Here is a 23,442-nt window from a genome sequence, read left to right as displayed (position 1 = left end):
TTTTTTTACTGTAAACGAGACAAACTTATATATAAAAGCATAATTACGACAAACGAGCCGTTTTTGAGATTGACCGTGATTTCGTTTTGTGGTCAACGGCATAACTTTGAGCGCATCAAAATCGATATTTCTACAACACTAAGAAGACTCGACACACCATGAAACTTTGCTGGAAGTATCGTCTGGGTCTCTACACATGAACTCCAGCATTGAAAACATTGTTTGTGTACACAGAGTTTACTAAAAAGAAAGGTTTTGAACAACTCACTCTCACTGTTTGAGTCTCCGCTCGCGGCCGTCTTGCCAGTCAAGAAGTGTCCATCTCCGAATGCGACATAATAGTGAGGAGAGTAAAGATGGATAGCTCCTAAAGCATATTTCCATATAAATGCACAGCTAATTCGTTGTTTTGTCGCAAGTGAAAAACAATATTAACCTTCTAGATGTAAAAAGAGCCTCATATAAGCCTAATATTTCATCCTATGGAGTCCATTCTTTCGCATTCGGAGATCGACACTTCTTGACTGGCAAGACGGCCGCGAGCGGAAACCCAAACGGTGAAAGTGAGTTGTTCAAAACCTTTCTTTTTAGTAAACTCTGTGTACACAAACAATGCTCTCAATGCTCAAGGAAAATGGCTATCCTATGACCCCTTTAAAAGTATAATAGCACAATTGAATAAACGTCTTCTTTTTAAGGAATGGCTGATCTAGAGGTGATATCAATCCATCACAAAAATAAACGCTAAGGCAAAATGAGTCTTTTTATGTATGAGGGGATAACTGTACGCCTCTCACTGAATTAAACATGAAGTGTAGTGAGATGATGTGTCTGTGTGGCTTAACACTGTTTGACGTGTCTGTCATTGATGTGAAGTGTTACACTAGCTTTTTTTTTTTTTTTTTTGGCAGATTCAGGACTAAACTGGTGGCGTCATTGGCTCGGTGTCGAATTAAACACGAACTGCTGACGCTGGACAACATCCTGCCGGAGAACATACGGCACAGACAGGAGAGAGCCACACTGCTGCCGCTGTACGGCTGGATCAACACGCTACTCAGCAGGTCATCAACACACATACTAGATCTCATTAAAACAGTTCTGTTTCATTTCATATGCCCTTAAGAACCATGCTATTTTAGTACCGATATACTATTATAGATTGTTAATATTTTGAATTTTTTTTAGACATTTCACTTTCATTTTAGTTTTAGAAGTTTTAGTAATTTTTATTTCACTTTTTAGTTGTATTATTTTAGCATGTAAAGTTAATTTTTTTTTTATATTTATTATATTTCAGTTAATAGTTTGATTTTTTAATGGTTTTCGTTTTAGTTTCAGTGAATTATGAAAACCCTGATTGATTATTGTTTTAACACTTTTTTTCTGAAAACAAGAAAATTATTTTTACACGTCTAGAATATCCTTTAAGAATTTAAGAATTTTTAAGTGAAATTTCTGAATCATAAAAAAATCAATCTTGTTTTCTTTAATATTTTTTTTTTTCTGGCCCCAATGACACATATTTTTTCTTGTTTAAAGCATGTACTCACTTCATTTTTATAGCATTTATAATCTTTTATATTATATATAATTATATTGTATATTAAGTGAGTTTACACTTAAAGCAAGAAAAATATCTAAATCATAGGAAAAATTTTGTTTTCCTTAATAATTAAGTTTTATTTTTCTGTCCCCACTGACGCATATTTTTTGTTGTCATATTTTTCCTCACTTAATTTGTATACATTTTTAAATTATTTATAAGATTTTATATTATATTGTATATTATATTTTGTTTTATATCGTATAATATAATTTTATAATAATATTACCCCATTGGCAGATTATTTTGCTTGTTCTAAGCAGAAACCCACAATTTTTTTTTTTACTCGTCTAGAAAAACCTTCTTAATTTAAAAATCTAAGAAAATCTAAGTAAGAAAAGTATTTTTTGCAGTGTAAGACACTGCTGTTTTCATCTCTGTTCATTGTATTGCCGTATGATTTTTCAGCTAAAATTATTTATTGTTTATGAGGTAGAAAGACGAGAATGTGTTTGTGTGCGTGTGATTTATGTTTCAGATGTGGCATTATTCTGCTTCTCCCCTGTTTAACCTCCATTCTGGGGTGACCAGCCTTATTTCACACTGTGTGTGTGTGTGTGTGTGTGTGTGTGTGTGTGTGTGTGTGTGTGTGTGTGTGTGTGTGTGTGTGTGGCTGTAAATTTCACTTGTAGACAGATCCAATCACCAGCACTGGAGGTCACACACACACACACACACACACACTGATTTCTCCTCTCCACCGGCTTACATTTGACACTTAATTTCATCCTCTGTGTGTGTGTATGTGTGTGTGTGTGTAGTTTTGAGGAGGTCAGTGAAGTGTTACACACATCAGGCTTTTCCTGCGTTAAATCTGTCGGGCAGCTGGAAGGACGAACCTTCTGTAAGGACCCACACTGCCACGATCTGCTGGTGTTTCCCAGCGGCATGAAGAGCGAACTGACCAACACCAGATTACTGACCGATGGCAGACTCGTCATACAGGTACACATTTCATCTGTCTGTGTGTGTGTGTGTGTGTGTGTGTGGGATGAGTATTGTTGTGTGTGATGGTGTGTGTTGTGTGTTTGTAGGATAAGTCATGCTGTTTGGGCCCCTGGGCGCTGCGGCCCCTGCTGGCTGAAGGCGGAGACGTCCTGATGATCGGGTGTTTCTCTGCGCAGACTGTTGCACATGTGTCTGCAGTGGCTGCGTCTGCGTCTGCGCACACACAGGCCGAAACACAAATGTTTCAGTCAAACGCTCACAGTCAGAGCACAGTTTATATGTGTTTGGGAGACGGAGCACAATCACAGAGAGATGAACTGCAGAACACACTCATCAAACTGGGCTGCAAGAGTAAGAGCTTATATTATTTACGCAAATATATATATATATATATATATATACTCACTCACTCACACACACCATTGAAATAATAGAAATCATTTGGTAAAGTAAAATGGACATGTATATGTGCCTGTAACTACTTTAGCTGTATTCGTTGAAAAAAAAAAAAAAAAAAAAAAAAAAAATATATATATATATATATATAAATAATATAGTTAATATTTTAAAGGTCCCATATTGTACACATTTCTGGAGGTTTATTTTAGTTGTTGATGTCCTTAAGAATATATATTTGCGGTATAAGTGCCAAAATCCATCTCAATATATTTTTACAGCTCCTTTTTTAGGAGCTCTGTCAAAAACAGGTCGATTTTGGCCCATCTAATTAATATTCATGAGCCTCTCTTCTGATTGGCCTGTTGTTTTCTGAGTGACGCACAACCAGGCCAATCACAGGTAACTACGGTCATGTATGCTTTAGCTGAGCCCAGAGCAATAGAGAGAGCCTAGCTTGTTGATACTCAACAGGATATTTCAGAATGATCATTAATGTTTCAAACACCGAATGCTACATAACTGTTGCTTTAGTAAAGCCCCTTTCACAATGCGCGCTGATTCTGGAAAATTACGGGAACGAGCGCTGTGTGAACAAAAGCCAGAACCATAAAGGCAGTGTTGTAGTGATGATGCACGTTATCATGCGACTCTTCACGACGAAAAAATACGTGCAAAGTGGAATGAAGCGGTGATCGGGCAGAGCCAGCTCCTCACTATCAGCGCTGAAGCACAGTTTGTTCAGGTTAGCTTCAGTTTAGTGAAACGTACGCGTCGCATTACATCTCACATCCAAACGTCACATGTCTTTATGGGTTGTGTGTAAAGCATGCACAGATTACGGAAAACAACTGTGAATGAACCAAATTAAACAACTCCGGAACAAATCATGGCACACATTATCCGTGTATTTACCGGAATCGCTGTGTGAAAGAGGCTGAAGTTGATGTGCCACTGGTCTCTTATATTCACGTTGTTCTGAAGCCTGTGCAATGATGTAGTTTCGACATCTATCGACTGAACAGGGTTTTCTCCACTTGTTTTCGTGTTGTTGTTGCTTAGCAATGTTATGGACACGATGTTGTCTGGGTTTGACAAAAGGAGGGTGGGACGTGATTGGTGCTCGGGGTGGTGACTGAAGACGGTGACTGAGTAGATCTGACGTCACATCTGTACGGAAGTCACAGCGGATCGTGAAAATGATCAGCTACTTTAAGCAACCCTAACCCTAACCCTAACCAGGGAAAAGAACTTGTTCTCCATCCTAAAACAGTTTTCCACTGCAAAAAAGGTTGTTCCGGCCTGGAACTGACTTCTCCTTCGCATTTATTGACCAGTATGCACAAAATACTTAAGTATATCATCATAAACACAGCGTTTTTTGTCTTAAGTGAACGTAAACTGATGAGAAAGAAAATGCATGTTTAACAGTATTTTTAGATCTGTGTTCGGTGTTAAAGAGACAGACATCTAATAAATGTGGCCACCTATCATTAACGTTAATTAAAGAACAAAAGAAAGTCATTAACTGATGGAATATCTTTTATAAATTTAATGAGGATTAATTAATATTTTATTTATGCAAAGAAAACTATGCAGCGTTTTTTAAATTTTGATTTCAATTTCTGTACCTGGCATTTGTTTGGTTTTATTTATTTATGCTATTTCTAAGTGATTTCTTTGTTCTTATTTTATTACTTGTCTTTAACAATTTAATTTTTGAAAATTAGTCTAGTTGTTTTTTCTGTGCGATTTTTTGGGAAAAAACCATAGGCAAAAGACAGAATAAATATGTTTGACATCTAAATGTAAATTTTGAATGAATTCTTTTTTTTTATCTTATTGGAATCGGAATTTTGAATCGATAAGAATTGGAATCGATAAACAGAACTGGAACCGGAATTGATAAAATTCAAACGATACCCAACCCTAATAATAACAGAAGAGAAAGCTCTGAAATGCTGGTTACAAATTAGAGCTCAGTGAGTTAAAACCAATGCATCTAAATAATTATTTGGGTTTCTACACAAGACTCGGCTAACAAATAGGATGCAGATATATCTCTTGTTGTATGATATGGCTCTCATGATAAATGGCTTGTGATGTTCCTCATTTGTATGCTGTGGATAGGGGCATCTGCTAAATAAATAAATGTGAATATAATGTAAATATTGTGCATCCGTGTTTTGCCGTAATCTAAGCAGCAGGTGCAGGGGTTTGATTCCCAGGGAATGCATCAACTGATAAAAGTGTATATCTTGAATGCAGTTTAAGTTGCTTTACATAAACATTTCTGCTGAATGCATGAATGTAAATGCACAAATGAGCTCCTCCAGGACCATGATAGAGAGACACTGCTGAAGGTTTGACTCAAACTTGAAGCATCCGCATCTGGTATTTGTGTGCGTGCTTGACCTTGGTATATTTCTGCAGTAAAAATGCTAATACACGTCTCTAGGGGTCCGAATCAGGAAAAAATTCTCCCTTTGGGAACGTTCACTAAGACTAAATGGCTCATGACTAAATGACTAAATTATGTCTTTCTTACAAAACCATTTTTTAATTGTGATTATTCAGATATTTTGAGTTAATGAACATTATATATTTATGGATGGCCGACAAATAGGTAGTAGAAAATGCTTTTTTTTGTAAAAGAGAATTTTTGAAGAAGCAATGCATATTTTTATGTAGTGTGAAGTCAATTCTTTCATTGTTTTGTAAAACATTTTTACGGAACTGTACCATAAATTTGTCCTGTGTTGTGAAAAATATAAAATACAAATAGTGTGAGAGAGATTTATCTTCATTGTTAGACACTTATTTTCATATGGTGTTATTTATTTAATATGAAATTATACTTCACATAATTATTATCCCTATGACTTGTTGGACAATTTCAAGACAAACTTTGCTGTCTTCCATTCAAAACTGCTGAAAATTATACAATTTTAAGATATTTCTATCTCCCCTATTGCAATACTCAACTGTTTGTTTGTTTGTTTTTTAGATATTTTGAGATAAAAACAAATCTGTGGTTATTTTATGTGTCACACCACAGGACAAAATGGTAGTTATTAAAATATTTCTATTTAATTTTGAACATCAAAGCACATTTTGATATAAAAAAAATCTTATGTTGAAATCTTTGTCCTATCATGTGACAAGACTCCATGACTTTCCATGAATATGTAGTTTAACATACAGTTTTTAATTAAAAAAATATAATGTAGGAGTGTCACACCAAAGGACAACAAAACGTAACACTTTTGTAGTGGTTCCAAAAAAGATCAATATTTGAACAATTCTGAGACAAAAGTTTACCATGTGCACATGGCTTGAGTAACATGATCATGAATCTAATCAACTAATTAAAGTTTTATTCTGCAATTGGCCGATTTAAATCCAGGACATGGTGTCACACCAGAGGACATGGTTTCAGAGACAAAATGTATCAAGTTCCAATGCTTTCAGAAATATATAGATGAAAAAAGCATTGCCTTTACTAAAATAGACACTTGAACAATTGTGCCAGAGGTATTTATTAACATTTTTATGCTTTTCTTTGTAATTTATTGAACTACGCTTGTGACAGTCACACCATAGGACAATTTTGACATTTCGCTCCAAAATGTAAAAAAAAAATAAACTAAATAAAATTATTTAAGCTTCTTTTCATTTTGAGTTTAACCTGATTTGAAACAAAAAGAAAAATTATATAATTATTTATAAATCTCTTAATCAAACAAAAGCAAACAATATTTAAGTCTCTTTCTAGAACAAAACCCAACTACTATTTAAATCTCTTTCAGAAATAAAACTAACCAACGTTTTAATATCTTGCTAGAACAAAACCAAGCATTTAATTATGTTAATCAAACAAAATTAAACAACATTTAAATCACTTTGTAGAATAAAAACAAACAACATTGAAGTCTGTTAATCTAACAAAACCGAACAACAGAACCACACAACATTTAAAACCAAACGTTATATTAATCTTTCTATAACAAAAACGGATAACATTTAGATCTCTTAATGGAGCAGAACCACCCAACTCTTTTTAGAAAAAAACAACATTTCAATTTCTGAATTCAAACAAATCGAACTGAAATTTAAATCTCTTAATTTGAACAAAACTGAATAACATTTAAATCTCTTTCTAGAAACAAAACTGACCACCATTTAAATCTCTTAATTCAAATGAAACTGAGTGAATTATTTTTTTACATTTGAGTCTGGGACTATGCTTAAGCCTTGTTTGTGAAACCAGTGGTAAATATTTTAATTTGAACAAAACCGAGGGAAATTTAAATCTCTTCCTAAAACAAAACTGAGAGAATTTTAAATCTCTTTCTAGAACAAAACCGAACCACATTTATGGCCTGGTTTTAAAGACAGGGTTAGATTTTAACCAAGTTTAACCTGATTTAAAACAAAAAGAAAGAAGAAAAATTACATAATTATATGGACATACAAACCAATCATAAAAAAAAAAAAAAAAACATGCAGTGAAATGTAAAGAAAATTAAAAATGGATTTAAAAGTATACTGTTTTAATACATTAAATACATTCCCACAATACTGGGATGCTGCTTAGTCCTTGGTTAGAAAGTAGAGGTCAGAAAGATTCATTTTGTTGAAAGCCAAAATAAATATGTGTTTTTCAGATGTGAAGCTGCTTCCAGATTCTCTTGAGTCTCTGGACGTCTCTGATGTGCGTCTACAGAAGGTCAGTGTGGTGTTTCTGATGCCGCCGTGTTCCCTGTCTGCCGTCAGCAACCCTGTAGATTATATAATGCAGGAGAACAGAGGTACACACTCACACACACACACACACACACACTCACACACACACACACACACACATTCATCAAACTGATCTCTGACTCTGAGCTTCAGTCACATGTGATTGTTCTGAACTGGTTTCAGATCCGCGGCTCATGCTGGATCTGTCCCAGGGTTCGATCTCTCCAGAGAAACTCCAGACACTTGTGTGCCAGCAGAAGAAAGACTTACAGCGTGCCGTCCAGTGTGAGTATGTGTGTGTTAACCTAACCTAATAAGTGTACAGTCGTGGCCAAAAGTTTTGAGAATGACACAAATATTAGTTTTCACAAAGTTTGCTGCTCAACTGCTTTTAGATCTTTGTTTCAGTTGTTTCTGTGATGTACTGAAATATAATTACAAGCACTTCATACGTTTCAAAGGCTTTTATCGACAATTCCATGACATTTATGCAAAGAGTCAGTATTTGCAGTGTTGGCCCTTCTTTTTCAGGACCTCTGCAATTGGACTGGGCATGCTCTCAATCAACTTCTGGCCCAAATTCTGACTGATAGCAACCCATTCTTTCATAATCACTTCTTGGAGTTTGTCAAAATTAGTGGGTTTTTGTTTGTCCACCCGCCTCTTGAGGATTGTCCACAAGTTCTCAATGGGATTAAGATCTGGGGAGTTTCCAGGCCATGGACCCAAAATTTCAACGTTTTGGTCCCCGAGCCACTTAGTTATCACTTTTGCCTTATGGCACGGTGCTCCATCGTGCTGGAAAATGCATTGTTCTTCACCAAACTGTTGTTGGATTGTTGGAAGAAGTTGCTGTTGGAGGGTGTTTTGGTACCATTCTTTATTCATGGCTGTGTTTTTGGGCAAAATTGTGAGTGAGCCCACTCCCGGATGAGAAGCAACCCCACACATGAATGGTCTCAGGATGCTTTACTGTTGGCATGACACAGGACCGATGGTAGCGCTCACCTTTTCTTCTCCGGACAAGCCTTTTTCCAGATGCCCCAAACAATCGGAAAGAGGCTTCATCGGAGAATATGACTTTGCCCCAGTCCTCAGCAGTCCATGCGCCATACTTTTTGCAGAAGATCAATCTGTCCCTGATGTTTTTTTTGGAGAGAAGTGGCTTCTTTGCTGCCCTTCTTGACACCAGGCCATCTTCCAAAAGTCTTGTCCTCACTGTGTGTTCAGATGCGCTCACACCTGCCTGCTGCCATTCCTGAGCAAGCTCTGCACTGGTGGCACTCCGATCCCGCAGCTCAATCCTCTTTAGGAGACCATCCTGGCGCTTGCTGGACTTTCTTGGACGCCCTGAAGCCTTCTTATCAATGCAGTGGAAGGTTTTTTTCGGGATTAAGTTAATTTTCATGGCAAAGAAGGACTATGCAATTCATCTGATCACTCTTCATAACATTCTGGAGTATATGCAAATTGCTATTATAAAAACTTAAGCAGCAACTTTTCCAATTTCCAATATTTATGTAATTATCAAAACTTTTGGCCACGACTGTAGACACAATTAAATAATGATCTATAATCATAAATCTAGATGAGCTGCCAAATATTACACTAAATAATTACACAACCTTAATATCTCTGAAAAGAAATTAGTATTCAACTGACAAATACTAATTCACTCATGACACTTGCTTAAGACAAACCATTCATTATCTAAAAGACTTAATTGCTTTCTCCAGGCGTGTGTCAGAGAATGAGACTTTTAGCCTGCAACATCCATCTTATTTTCATTAATGCTTTTATTTATAAATCTCTTAATCAACAAAACCGACCAACATTAAGATTTGTTAATCAAACAAAAGAGAACAATGTTTAAGTCTGTTTTTAGAATAAAACCAACCATTATTTTAATCTTTCAGAAACAAAACTGACCAACATTTAATTTTTTATAAAACAAAACCGACCAACATTGAAATTTGTTAAATCAAACAAGCGAACAAGACAAATTTTAATCTCTTAATTCAAACAAAATCAATAAACATGTCATTCTCTTTCTAAAACAAAACTGACCTTTAAATATCTTACTAGAACAAAACCAAACAACACTTAAATCTGTAAATAAAACAAAACCAAAGAACATTTAAAATTACTTTCTAGAACAAAACCAAACATTTTAAATCTGTCATGATCTGGGCTGTGGGGCTTCCCTCAGCCACCTGAGGTCGCTGTTTTCCCTTCCCTGCACAGCACTTTCCTAAGTATTCACGGCTGTTTTGTCATTAACACTGATTCACTCACAGCTGTTCACCATTTGGACTTTTCTATAAGAACTCTCATTTCCCACTACTCTTTCTGGCTGCATTGTTTTCAGTATGGTTTGTTTCTGTGTATTTTGTATTCTAGATCTTGGCTCTTGACCGTGTTTCTTGTTTTGTTCAGTTTATGTTTGAGTTAATGTTTGATTGTGCCGTGTTGGCCTTTTTGGTTTATGTTTATTTGTGTTTTGTTATAGTAAAGTTTACTTACCCTGCACCTGGACCCAGACCTCTTGTTTCACGTGACAAAATCTTTTTCTAGAACAAAACTGACCACAATTTAAATCTCTTAATTCAAACAAGATCAAGTAAAATTAAAATCTCTTTGTAGAACAAAACCGAACAACATTTAAAACTCTTTCTAAAACAAAACTGAACATTTAAATCCCTTAATTCGAACAAAACTGAGCAAAATTTAAATCTCCTTCTAGAACAAAACTGGAAAACATTTAAAACTCTTAATTCAAACTAAACTGAGGGAAATGTGAATCTTATTCTAGAAAAAAAATGAATATTTAAATCCCTTAATTCGAACAAAACCGAGCAAAATTTAAATCTCTTTCTAGAACAAAACTGGACAACATTTAAATCCCTTAATTCAAACAAAACCAAGCAAAATTTAAATCTCTTTCTAGAACAAAACTGAACATTTAAATCTCTTAATTCAAACTAAACTGAGCGAAATTTAAATCTCTTTCGAGAAACAAAACCGAACAACATTTAAATCTCTTAATTCGAAAAAACAGAGCAAAATTTCAATTTCTTTCTAAAACAAAACCGAACAACATTTAAATCTCTTAATTCGAACAAAACCAAGCAAAAATTAAATCTCTTTCTAGAACAAAACCGAACATTTTAATCTCTTAATTTGACCAAAACCAAGCAAAATTTAAATTTCTTTCTGCACTTCAGTTTCTCATGAAATCTTGTCCAATCAAATGCTCTCTAGAATCCGTAGCGTCCCGCCTCCTACACTATAAATAGATGTTGAAGCTGCAGCTGAGATCGATGACTTGTTTACAGTGTTAGTGTTTTCTCTTTGGTGAATGGCATATAGTGCACAATGTAGGCAATAAGGAACGATTCAGACAGTGTAAATTAGCTTTCCATTGGGGCAAATGCGGTCTGGTTTCACGTTGTGTCACGGGACCCACGGCAGCACGCACAGTCTACACTGGACTTTTGTGGATTTACCGAGCTCAACGGCTCTGGGCCGAGCAGATATAAATGGACCGCTATTGGCTATTTAAAAAAAAAGTGGGCGGGGCTGCGCGATATGTTCCTGTTTAATTTAAAATTACATCACCACATAGAATAATGCTGTGTGTTTCAATGCACTTCAGTGGACCTTACCTTTAAGCCTTGTCTGTGAAAGCATTGGTAAATCTATTAATTCAAACAAAACCAAGCCAATTTAAATATATTTCTAGTACAAAACCAAACAATATTTAAATCTCCTAATTTGAACAAAACCAAGCAAAATTTAAATCTCTTTTCTAGAAACAAAACCGACCACCGTTTAAATCTCTAATTCATATAAAATCTAGCTATATTTAAATCTTTTTCTAGAACAAAACTGAAAAACATTTAAATCACTTTCTAAAACAAAATCTAGATCTGTGCTGTGAGTGACTTGAACATGCCTCCCCGTATTGACGTTTATAATTTCTGTGATGATTTGTGTCATATTGATCCAGTGTGTGTGTGAGAGAGAGAGAGAGAGAGATCCGTTCATCAGAGGTTATTGAGCATGAAGATGCTCTGGTCCCTCCCTGCACATTCCCGTTAACACAGTGTTAATTAACGGCCGGCGTGAATCGATTGTAGTCTGTCAGTGAACAGACAGCCATGGTTCTCTGCATTGTGTGTGCAATCATTTTGCTTACGTTTGTGTGTGTGTGTGTGTGTGTGTGTGTGTGTGTGTGTGTGTAGTTCCTCAGGTTCGAGCGGTGCTTTACTCCACCTGTTCTGTTCACCCAGAGGAGAATGAAGAAGTGCTGAAGACGGTTCTCTCACAAACACAGGAGAATCACTCCACAGCGCCGCCTTACAGGTGTGTGTGTGTGTGTGTGTGTGTGTGTGTGTGTGTGTGTGTGTGTGTGTGTGTGTGTGTGTGTGTGTGTGTGTGTGTGTGTGTACCTGGTATTCATCACGTTAGGAATACCAGTAGATTTTGACCTTGTGGGGACATTTCTCAGGTCCCCATGAGGAAACAGGCTTATAAATCATGCACAATGAGTTTTTTTGAGTAAGTAAAAGTGTGCACAATCTCCTGTGAGGGCTAGGTTTAGGTGTAGGGTAGGTGTAGGGCCATAGAAAGTACGGTTTGTACAGTATAAAAACCATTACGCCTATGGAATGTCCCCATAAAACATGTAAACCCAACATGTGTGTGTGTGTGTGTGTGTGTGTGTGTGTGTGTGTGTGTGTGTGTGTGTGTGAACTTACATCTTAATTTTTGAATCACAAATAAATTTTTCTGTGTACTTTTAGGTGTAGGAATTAAGTAATAATGATAAAAACATACTTTTTTTTTTTTTTCTAGTTTTAGGGTAGCAATTTTTTTCTGAAAGTTTACCAGTTAAAATGTAATAAAAAGATGGTTAAGAACATTTATTTTATTTTGAGAGTGCACTGTGCTAATAAGCTATAAAAATAACAATAACATCAAATAAATCACTGATGATTTTGTAATTTTTTTACACACAATTTTATATAGTGTTACATTTGTATATTTTTGTATACTGTATAATCTAATATATATATATATATATATATATATATATATATATATATATATATAAAACATACAACATTTATGAAAGTTTATTAAAGTTTAATTATTTATATTGTATAATTTATACAAGATTTATAAAAACATTTCACATACAAATTTTATACAATAATTTATAAATGTGACCCTGGAAAACAAAACCAGTCATAAGTGTCTTTTTTTTCAATAGATTCATACATCATCTGTAAATAAATAAGCTTTCCATTGATGTATGGTTTGTTAGGATAAGACAATATTTAGCAAAGATACAAATATTTGAAAATCTGGAATCTGAGGGTGAAAAAAAAAATCTAAATATTGAGAAAATCGCCTTTAAAGTTCTCCAAATGAAGTTCTTGGCCATGCATATTACTAATCAAAAATTCAATTTTGATATATTTGCAGTAGGAAATTTACAAAATATCTTCATGGAACAAGATCTTAATATTCCAATAATTAATCGATAATTTTGACCCATGCAATGTATTTTTGGCTATTGCTACAAATATACCCATGCTACTTAAGACTGCTTTTGTTGTCCAGGGTCACAAGTATACATTAAATAGTATTATATAAAAAATGTTTTTAACTATAAGTTTCATGATTTTTATTTGTCATGTTTGACCGCTTCTACCTAAAACACACTCTTAAAAATAAAGGTGTGATGCCATAGAAGAACCATATTTGGTTCCACAAAGAACCATTCAGTCAAAGGTTCTTTAAAGAACCATCTCTTTCTTACCTTTTTATAATCTGAAGAGCCTTCTTTCGCCACAAAGAACCTTTTGTGAAACAGAAAGGTTCTTAAGATCTTAAAGGTTCTTTATGGAACCATTTAGACAAAAAAGGTTCTTCTATGGCATCATGAAGCACCTTTATTTTTAAGAGTGCAGACTTGTGATTTATCCTTAAATGAGCTTTATTCAGAGACAGAAGTAACTTAAATAAACAAACGGATGTAAACATAATACATTCTTATGCATCTAAGTAAAATATTTTTTCTGCAAAAACAATAGCGTCAAACCATTTTTAATTACTCAATACAGTTTAGATTAAATACTGTTGCTTTAATATGGTGTTTCTTGAATATTTGGAAGTCAAGGGATGTGTTTCAGCACATGTGACCCTAACTGTGTGTTGATTGTGTCATGATTAACCAATCAGCTGTGTGCAGTGATAATTAACCCCACCCCTCTCTCCCTGTGCTCCAATCAGCTGATAGTGAGCAGCTGTTGTTGAGTATAAAGCTCAGCGTTCAGTAAGGATCACAAAGTGCTAAAAGAATTGTTAAAAGAAGTGTGACTTTCTCAAAAATCAGCTTTTATTTAATGTCTCTGCAGTAATATAGTTTCACTGCTTTTGTCTGTTTATATCGGTTACTAGCAAGCAAGAGATCTTACGAAGAGTCTTGCTAAAAAGTGTTGAAAGATAGATTTGCTGGAAATTTCTGAAGCATTTAGATCAACAGTGGCTGTAAAGTGTAAAAGAGCTTTAATTCTGAACACTGACAGTGATTCTAGTGGCTCTGTTCATAAATGAACATTGAGTTTGTGATTTTTGGAGCAAAAGTGTCACAGTTAACTCTTAATGCTTATGAGATATGAAGGCAAAAAGGAATCAAAATCCATGTTGTCACATTTAAACGGCATCTTGTGTTCAGCAAAAATTACAAACTGGCAGGGGTCTGTTTTAATAATTTTTTGGTCCACCAACTGCAGTAGAGTCACTCTTGAAGGATTTTCACGCTTGAGTGTTTTTGTTAATAAATCAGATGGTTTTCAGTGACTCAAAAGAGAAGCGAGTAAAACTGAACCCAGTTCTTCCACACTGTATCAGCAATTAAAAGCAATAATAGCTGCTTTTCCATTACCCTTTAAATTGCGCAAATTGAAAATACTCCTAATGGAAATGCATGAATTGCACAAAAACTTCCATATATTGCAAAGCTGTGTTTACACTCATATGAGGTGGTTTTTCAGGCAATTCGAAAAGGGAATATTTCACAAAACGGAAATGGAATCGTTTTTATTTTTTTTTTACACATTTACAGGTCACATTTGATTAAATATAGCCAAAATCCATTGCCATGACTTATCGCGAGAGGAAGAAATTATGATTCATTCGCATAACATCGGTTAATGGAAACGCTGTCATTTCGCCATGCTTTTTAATCGTCATTTATAAATAAGTGCCAAAGTTTTGCGCAAATCTGTAATGGAAACGCAGCTTCTGTCTTTGGTGAAAACTGAAGGAAGAGCTTCACATTTTCTTGTCGTTGGCAACCCTTTTCATAAACTTCTCATTAGAAATCTGCTTTAATTATGCATATGTAATTATTTAGCAAACAATTTTTGTCCAAAGTGACTTGCAAATGAAGTAATCATCTGTCTAAGAACATTTGAATAATGTGGAAATAAAATGAAGCTGATGTGCATTAACGTTTTCAATGCATTATAAGCAGACTGCAGGACAAACATTCCGTAAAGTGAGTTTCTGTGAAGCATGAACATATTTCATACACCATATCATGAGCTGCATGTGTGTATGCAGTTTTGTATTATGTTTAAATTTAATTGTGCAATTCTGATGTAGAATACATTGGAGAAAGATTGAAAGGAGTCGAGCTGCACTTGTAGTTTCCCACCCTCAAATTTTCAGTGTCAGATCTCTGGTCTCTTTCTTACTTCACACTTAGTCTAAGTACTGCATTGAGTGATCAGATTAAAACACAGCAGTTCACACAGATTCTGAAGAGAAATATAAGCCATTTAAATAACAACAAAATGACATCATGCAGAATTCACTAAAGCCAGGATTTAAAAAAAAAGAAGAAATGAACATTTTCTATTTTAAGGAGCAATATTTGCCTCCTTTAATCGGTTTCTCAGGAGAATGTTTTTATACTTTTTTTTTTTTTTTTTGGACCTTTTTAAATTTTTGCTTCTTCCCTTTTAATTTTATTCAGTAAATGTAATTAGAAAAACAAGACTGTATAAGGCTAAAATCAGTATCAGCAAAATTAAGTTTCAGCCTGCAGAAGTTTCACAGGAGCTTCTTCTGAGTGGCATTTAGATTTACAGGCCCGGTTTCACAGGCAGGGCTTAGACTAAGCCAGAATTAGCCCATAGTTCAATTACGACATTTAAGTAATATTTATAAACATGCTTAAAAAAACACATTACTGTTGCACATCTTGACACAAAACAAAGGCACTGATATAATTTAAGATTGGTCAGTGCAAGTTTCTTTCAGTTGAAACAGCTCAGACTTACATTTTAGTCTTAGACTAGACTTAAGCCTTGTCTGTGAAACCGGGGGACAGAGTTTAATGCAGCTCAGAGATTCCATTACATGGTTTTAAATATAACATTGAATATAGAAATATGTAATGTTGGAAAAATGATTAATAATACTCCAAATAAGAAACAAGTCACTGTCTTAAGTGAGTTATTGAGTTGTTTACTCGACTAATTCGCTCAAACGTTTGATTCACTGAGGAACGAAGCAGATACTCTGAGTCAGTACTTCTCTTAAAAAAAAAACTACTGCCTGATCATTCAAGGATGTTCTATATAGTATGAAGGAGTATTATGAGTGTAATCTGGACATACTGCATTCATCATGTTGTCATTGTTGTGACCTACCAAAATCAGTTGCATTGCCTTACTGCCATAGTAGGCAGGTATTGAATATTCTTTTTCAAATAGATCTTGACTAGCCTTATTCATTCAGAAATACAGATTCATTTAGGAACAAAACAACTGTTGTTTCATTGGTGGAACAAAGAAAAAACAGTCAATATTGACAATATTGTTTTAGCATTTTTTTTTTTTTTTTTTTTTTTTTTTTTACTTTTTTATGCACCTGTCAAGTTTGAGATTTTGGGCTTTTTGGTGTGTGTGTGTTTTTATTAAGTGACTAGTGGAAAGAAAACACTAAAAGACACCGTTATGTGTTTCTTTTATTTTAGAAAACTTATAGTATTTCAATTACAATACATATTTTTAAAGGCCAAGAAATTTGAAACTGACTTCATCCAGTGTTTAGTTTTTTTGTACTAGAAATGTTGGCAAATTAATGCATATTTCATTAAATAATGGCTTATTTGCATATTAAACCTAACATTTTAGAAAACTTGTAATACAAAAAATGTTTGCAAGTATGAATGTGATCAATCAACTGAGTAAGTAAGGTTATAACTATTAGTTGTTTTTTTTACCCTATTCACCTGCAGTGTCTTAAATTATATACCATTGGAAAAAGTGTAACATAAGTGGTTTTAAATTTGTAATTGTGCTTTTTTTAATTATAACTGGCTTGATTGACAACATTACTGGCCATAACACAACTCGTGTGTGTGTGTGTGTGTGTGTGTGTGTGTGTGTGTGTGTGTGTGTGTGTGTGTGTGTGTGTGTGTGTGTGTGTGTGTGTGTGTGTGTGTCAGGTTGAGTTCTCCATGTCTCCTGCAGGACTCTATCACTGAAGATGATGAGGAATCAGAGGAGATGAAGGCCAAAGTCTTCAGACTAGAAGCATCAGATCATAATAATGGCTGTTTCTTAGCGCTGCTCACACGGCAGGTACTGAACATCAGCTTTATCATTCCCAAAAACAACAATTACTGACCATCCATCAGAAACAGAACAAAATCCAATTACACTTTTAAAAATAAAAGTGCTTCACGACGCCATAGAAGAACATTTATTGTCTAAATGGTTCCATAAAGAACCTTTAACATCTGAAGAACCTTTCTGTTTCACAAGAGGTTCTTTGTGGTGAAAGAAGGTTCTTCAGATTATAAAAAGGTAAGAAAGAGAGTTCTTTAAAGAACCTTTGACTGAATGATTCTTTGTGGAACCAAAAATGGTTCTTCTATGGCATCGCTTTGAAGAACCTTTTAAAGCACCTTTATTTTTAAGTGTAGTTCAACATTTAAAAACTGACAATATACTATGCATTTTTGCAAACAAAGCATCTCGTCCAGGGATTTCCTGCATACTGTGCACAGAATGCACTACATACCACACAACTAGTGTTAGTTTGCTGCATGGAGTGTTTGTCTAAATCAGCAGCTCTAATGAGAGGAAATGCTGATTATTTGTGATCGAGCTGTTTGTTTACTACACAACACTAATGCATTTAGCCAATGAAAGAAACGTGTATATTCTAAACACTCACTTTATATAAAAAGCATGCATAAAGCATGAAATTGTGAATTACTCGCTACTAAAACTAAAAAATAATACTTAAAATATATTTAAAATATATTCGTGCAAATGTGTGACCCTGGACCACAAAACCAGTCTTAAGTCGCTGGGGTATATGTGTAGCAATAGCCAAAAATACATTGCATGGGTCAAATTATTGATTTTTCTTTTATGCCAAAAATCATTAAGAAATTAAGTAAAGTTCATGTTCCATGAAGATTTTTTGTAATATTCCAACTGTAAACATATCAAAATGTAATTTTTGATTTGTAATATGCATTGTTAAGAACCTAATTTGGACAACTTTAAAGGTGATTTTCTCAGTCTTTTTGATTTTTTTGCATCCTCAGATTTCTGATTTCAAATAGATGTATCTCAGCCAAATATTGTCCTATCCTAACAAACCATACATCAATAGAAAGCTTATTTATTGAGCTTTCATATGATGTATAAATCTCAGTTTTGTCAAATTTAACCTTATGACTGGTTTTGTGGTCCAGGGTCACATTTATCTTTTTTTTTTTGTTTTTTTTTTTACATTTATTTGCATTAATTGTTATTTACATAACTTACACGTTTTTAACTATTTATATTACCAAATTGATCTAAAATATAGTCTATTTTGGGTAAATATTTTAATAATTTTGAACAATATTTAAATTCTAAAATTAAAATAAATAAATAAATTAAATATTTTTTTTTTTATTTTGGTTTATCTTTTCAAAATATTTTGAGCATTTTTTTAACAATATTTACATTTTGATTATTAAAATTTAAAATAAATTTAATAAACAAATAAATAATTTTTTTATTTTGGTTTATCTTTTTTTCTAAATATTTTAATCTTTTTTTTTTTTTACAATATTTACATATTTCAGTTTTTAAAATGACACTAAGCTAAAAATAATAGCAAAACAACTGTTTCTAAAAGTGTGTGTGTACACATAATAATTACAAAAATATTAATATTTAAAATACAATGCGTGTGTGAGCTGGAACAGATATTGTGTTTTTAGGCTGTTTTTCTGTGAGATGTTGTTTGTGTTAGCTGATGCTCAAAGCATGCTGGGAGGAGTTTCTCTGGGGTTTGGTGGAGACACTCTTTGTTTCTCATGTCCATCTTCTCATTGACTAATCCTGCTGTGCGTCTGTTGAGGAATCCCGTCTTTCCCTCTCTCTGCTTTCATCTGCAGCTAAAAATAATGCAGCAGAGACACGAAGAGAGAAGAGACTCACTGCATCAAAGTTAAACTCCAGTAAACGACGTGATGTATACGTTTCATATAAGATGAGTTAGATTACAGCGATCTGTCATATTTATTTCTGCCCTGACAGTCAGGAAAACATGATCAAGCTCCATATCCTTCCTGCCATGACTAATAAAAGCCACTAATAAAGATCATTGTCGTTCGCTTAAAAAGGTCTCATAAAAAGGCTATTAGACGCGTGTGGGAATATTACCCTCCTCCCGTAACGCGTGCTTTTACGACGCTCACACCTGGGACTAATAAAGTCTTCAGCTGCGCTCAGACCAAATATTGGCACGTTTGCATCTGATGAACAGCAGCTTTGTTGTTCTCGTTTGAGATGGGTCACTTATGAGGGTCTGTTTCAGTGTGACCTCGTGTTCAGCTAAAGGACAAACATAATGAGCGTAATCTGGGCCCGGAGTCGCATCAGAACCACAGGATGGGCGATAAATGTGTGATGTTGACGAGGAGGAAGGCAGGACGTATTGAATAATTCAGCCCTCATGTCAGCATGTGTTAGCGTCAACAGGGCAAAACCTCACGTCCTCAAACACACACACACATGAGCTGAATTATTCACTGTAAGTGTGTGTGTGTGTGTGTGTGTGTGTGTGTGGCGCTGAGACAGCAGTGACCCTGGAAGAAACACACATGATGATACAACATGCTTTATGAAGACTAGACGTAACTTTAGGTTTTTTTTTTTTTTTGTCCCCCCAAAAAATTACAACTTTTAATTTTGTCATGCACATTTTTTTCACCTTATTTCAGAAGGGAAAAGTATGCATTTTCAAAATATTTGAGTTTTTTTTTGTTTTTGTTTCAACATTACAAATATTTTGTCAAATATTTCAGGAAAATTGTAAGATTTTCAAACGTTTTTTTTATTTCGACATTTTATTTTTACATTTGAAATTGAATAATAATAATAATAATAATAAGATTTTTATTAATTTGATTTGATTTTTATTGTTTTTTTTTATTTTGACTTGACTTTTTTTCTATTTTTATTTTATTATTATTATTATTATTATTATTATTATTATTATTATTTAAAAATGTAAGTAATTTAAAAACAGTACAGAAGTATTTTCAGAAGCAATTCCCCACAGTTCGGCTGATTCACCATTTTAGATATTTATATTTTGTATTTAGAGACATGGAAAATTAAGATTTTCAAACATTTTAAGTTTTTATTTTAACATTTTTATTTTATTATTACTTTTGACTTTTTATGATTATTATTAGTAGTTGTAGTAAATAGATTTTTGACCTTTCTTAATTTAATTTTTTAATGTAGTTTAAAAACTTTGTTCAAAAACAGTGCTTTTGGAAGAATTTTCTCACAGTTTGACTGATTCACCATTTTAGAGATATGCAATTTTCTGTAATTTTTACAGACAAATATATAATTAGTAAAAATTACAATATATTATTATTATTATTATTATTATTATTATTTTTAGTTAGAGAGAATTATTATTAGTTGAGAGAAATGCACTGCCATTTTCATCTCTGTTCCTTGTATTGCTGTATGATTTTTTTTTTTCTAATATTCATAATTTATGAGGTAGAAAAATGGGAATGTGTTTGTGTGCATGCAATTTATGGTTCAGATGTGGCATTAATCTTGTTTCCCCCCTGTTTAACCTCTATTCTGGGGTGACTAGCCTTATTTCACATTTTATTATTATATCTCTGAAATATTTTTAAAAAATACAGTACAAAAGTTCCCCTCAGCTCAACTAATTTTAATATAGTATATACTTTTGTCAGATGTGCTTATCTAAAGCAACTCTTCAGAACATATAAAATACCATGTTTTGAATACACTTCAGCCTTATTTATTTATTTTATTTTTTATTTTTGTCTCCTATACAGCCTGAACCAGTAGTGATAGAAACACCACAGGAAGTCCTTGCTCGAGCAGCGGCCAAAGGTTTGCTAGACGGCCTCCAGACGAACCAGCCAATCAAGAAAGAAGGCCGAGGCCGACGATCCCGCAGAGCACCCGCCAATCAAAAACGCTCTGTGAAGACACGCCCACATGCCACACAGAGCGACCAATCACGTGTGGCGGAGTTTTTGAACCGCGAGATGAAAGCAAGCAGCTCAGAGCCAACATTGAGTCATCAGAACAGCAGAAATCAGTCGCCTCGGAGTCCAGCACACTACGGTTACTTTGATATACCAATGATTGAACATTAGAACATTTAAAGGAGTAGTTCAGTTCCAGAACAAAAATTTACAGATAATGTGCTCACCCTCTTGTCATCCATTCTTCAGTCGTAATGAAATTATTTTTCGAGGAAAACATTTCAGGATTTCTCTCCATATAGTGGACTTCTATGATGCCCCCGAGTTTGAACTTCTAAAATGCAGATTCAAAGGGCTCTAAAAGAAGAGTCTTATCAAGCAAATTTATCAGTTATTCTTTTTTTAAATGTACAATTTATATACTTTTTAACCTTTAACTTTGTCTAGCTCTGCCTGAACTCTGTGTATTCCCGTTCAAGAAAGTCAGGGTATGTCAGAAAACTCCCATCTCATTTTCTCCTCCAATTTCAAAACCGTCCAACAGAAGTACCAACCCAGAGTTTACAAAGTGAGCATGAAAAAGGTAAAACAGCCATGTAGGATGATTTTGAAGTTGGAGCTCATACAGAGCTATGTAAGATAAGTGTTTGAAGTTTAAAAAGTATGTAAATCTTAATTTATTATAACCAATTGTTTCGCTAGATAAGAACATTCTTCCTCACCTGGGATCATTTTGGAAGTTCGAACTCGGGGGCACCATAGAAGTCCACTATATGGAAAAAAAAAATCCTAAAATATTTTCCTCAAACAATTTCTTTACGAATGAAGAAAGACAGACATGTACATCTTGGATGATAAGGGGGTGAGTACATTATCTGGAAATTTTTATTCTGGAAGTGAACTAGTCCTTTAACTGTAGCTTAATTAGATTGTGATCCTGATGTTTTTTCAAATTAAACCACTGAGGAAAGTCCTATTTACTTCTGTATCCACAGATAAAGCCTCTGGTTCTCGACGTCTCTCTCAGGGCGTTTCCTCTGTAACAGGCTCCACCCTTAACCCTGCCCCTTTCTCCAGTACAGACTCCGCCCTCAAACCGGCTCCTTTCTCCAGTACAGGCTCCGCCCTCAACCCCGCCCCTTTCTCAGGTACAGACTCCGCCCTCAACTCCACCCCTTTTTTTCAGTACAGGCTCCACCCTCATCCCTGCCCTTTTTTCCAGTACAGGCTCCACCCTCAACCCCGCCCCTTTCTCCAGTACAGGCTCCACCCTCAACCCCGCCCCTTTCTCCGGTACACTCCATAAAAGTTTGACTCGTCTGGCTGCGGCTGCTGTTTCCAACCATAATAATCCCTCATCCCCGCCTTCTGATCCACCAAAAGGTCGCCAGGAAGTGCTTCGACCAGCAACGGTCACGTTTCCTGCTGTTCTGCTGTCAAACGACAGTCTTCTTCCTCGGAGACAGAGCCACACCCTCCCTGCCCGACCAAGCCCCGCCCACTCATACCTGCATTGGTGTAACTCGACACCGGCTCTCCCTCGAACCCCAACGCCATTCAGAGCAAGACTGAACCATCTGCGGCCGTGGCTCTGACACACTCGTTAGTCAGTATTTCACTCACTTTCTTAATATCTAATATAATATCTTAATATCTTTTTTTAATGCTACATGCAAGAGCACAGCTAACTCATTATTACTAAACCTGAGTGTCACTGCCATCAAAACATGCTGAATTTCTAATGAGTTTACATGCAAATAAAATACAGAGAGACACTTTTGTTTTGATGTAATTTATTTCCACAACATGGTACATTAATATGGTGTAAAAATGAGTGTCTTAGTGGTCGATCAGGAATAAAACACCATTCTGTGAGAAATGACATTCCTGTGTTTGACATCTGAAGCTTATACTTTAGCAGGGACTCCTCATGTATGTAAAAAGCCTGAAACGCTCTACGCAAGTACGCAAAATCTTTTAGCAAAGCAAGCTCAGTTCATGCATCACTGCGTTCCACTATTCATAATGCAATGCAAGTACATTTTGCATCTTCAGCGCTGCTACAAAAGGGCATTACGGCGGGCATTAGACGTCTTCTAGTTTCTCAAGGAGTCATGGCGAAGAAACGGTGTTAAAGTCAACAGGGTTTGCATCCTATTTTACTTTC

General features: G+C 34.8%; 1 protein-coding gene across 1 annotated transcript in view; it reads left to right on the top strand.

Annotated features, from left to right (window-relative positions):
* The window catches only part of LOC141288155 (putative methyltransferase NSUN7), a 44,420-nt gene extending 21,550 nt beyond the window's left edge, over positions 1–22,870 (top strand). The window contains exons 4-14 of the mRNA XM_073820256.1: positions 912–1,064; positions 2,368–2,551; positions 2,641–2,771; positions 2,817–2,905; positions 7,618–7,761; positions 7,880–7,981; positions 11,941–12,061; positions 17,226–17,361; positions 21,120–21,414; positions 22,271–22,423; positions 22,467–22,870. Of these exons, the coding sequence (XP_073676357.1) occupies positions 912–1,064; positions 2,368–2,551; positions 2,641–2,771; positions 2,817–2,905; positions 7,618–7,761; positions 7,880–7,981; positions 11,941–12,061; positions 17,226–17,361; positions 21,120–21,414; positions 22,271–22,423; positions 22,467–22,870 (1,912 nt within the window). The remainder of the gene's footprint in view (positions 1–911; positions 1,065–2,367; positions 2,552–2,640; positions 2,772–2,816; positions 2,906–7,617; positions 7,762–7,879; positions 7,982–11,940; positions 12,062–17,225; positions 17,362–21,119; positions 21,415–22,270; positions 22,424–22,466) is intronic.
* The last annotated feature ends 572 nt before the right edge of the window (positions 22,871–23,442 follow it).

This window comes from Garra rufa, chromosome 16 (genome assembly GCF_049309525.1).
Source record: "Garra rufa chromosome 16, GarRuf1.0, whole genome shotgun sequence".
NCBI classification, from domain to species: domain Eukaryota; kingdom Metazoa; phylum Chordata; class Actinopteri; order Cypriniformes; family Cyprinidae; genus Garra; species Garra rufa.
This window is presented reverse-complemented; position numbering and strand designations above follow the sequence as displayed.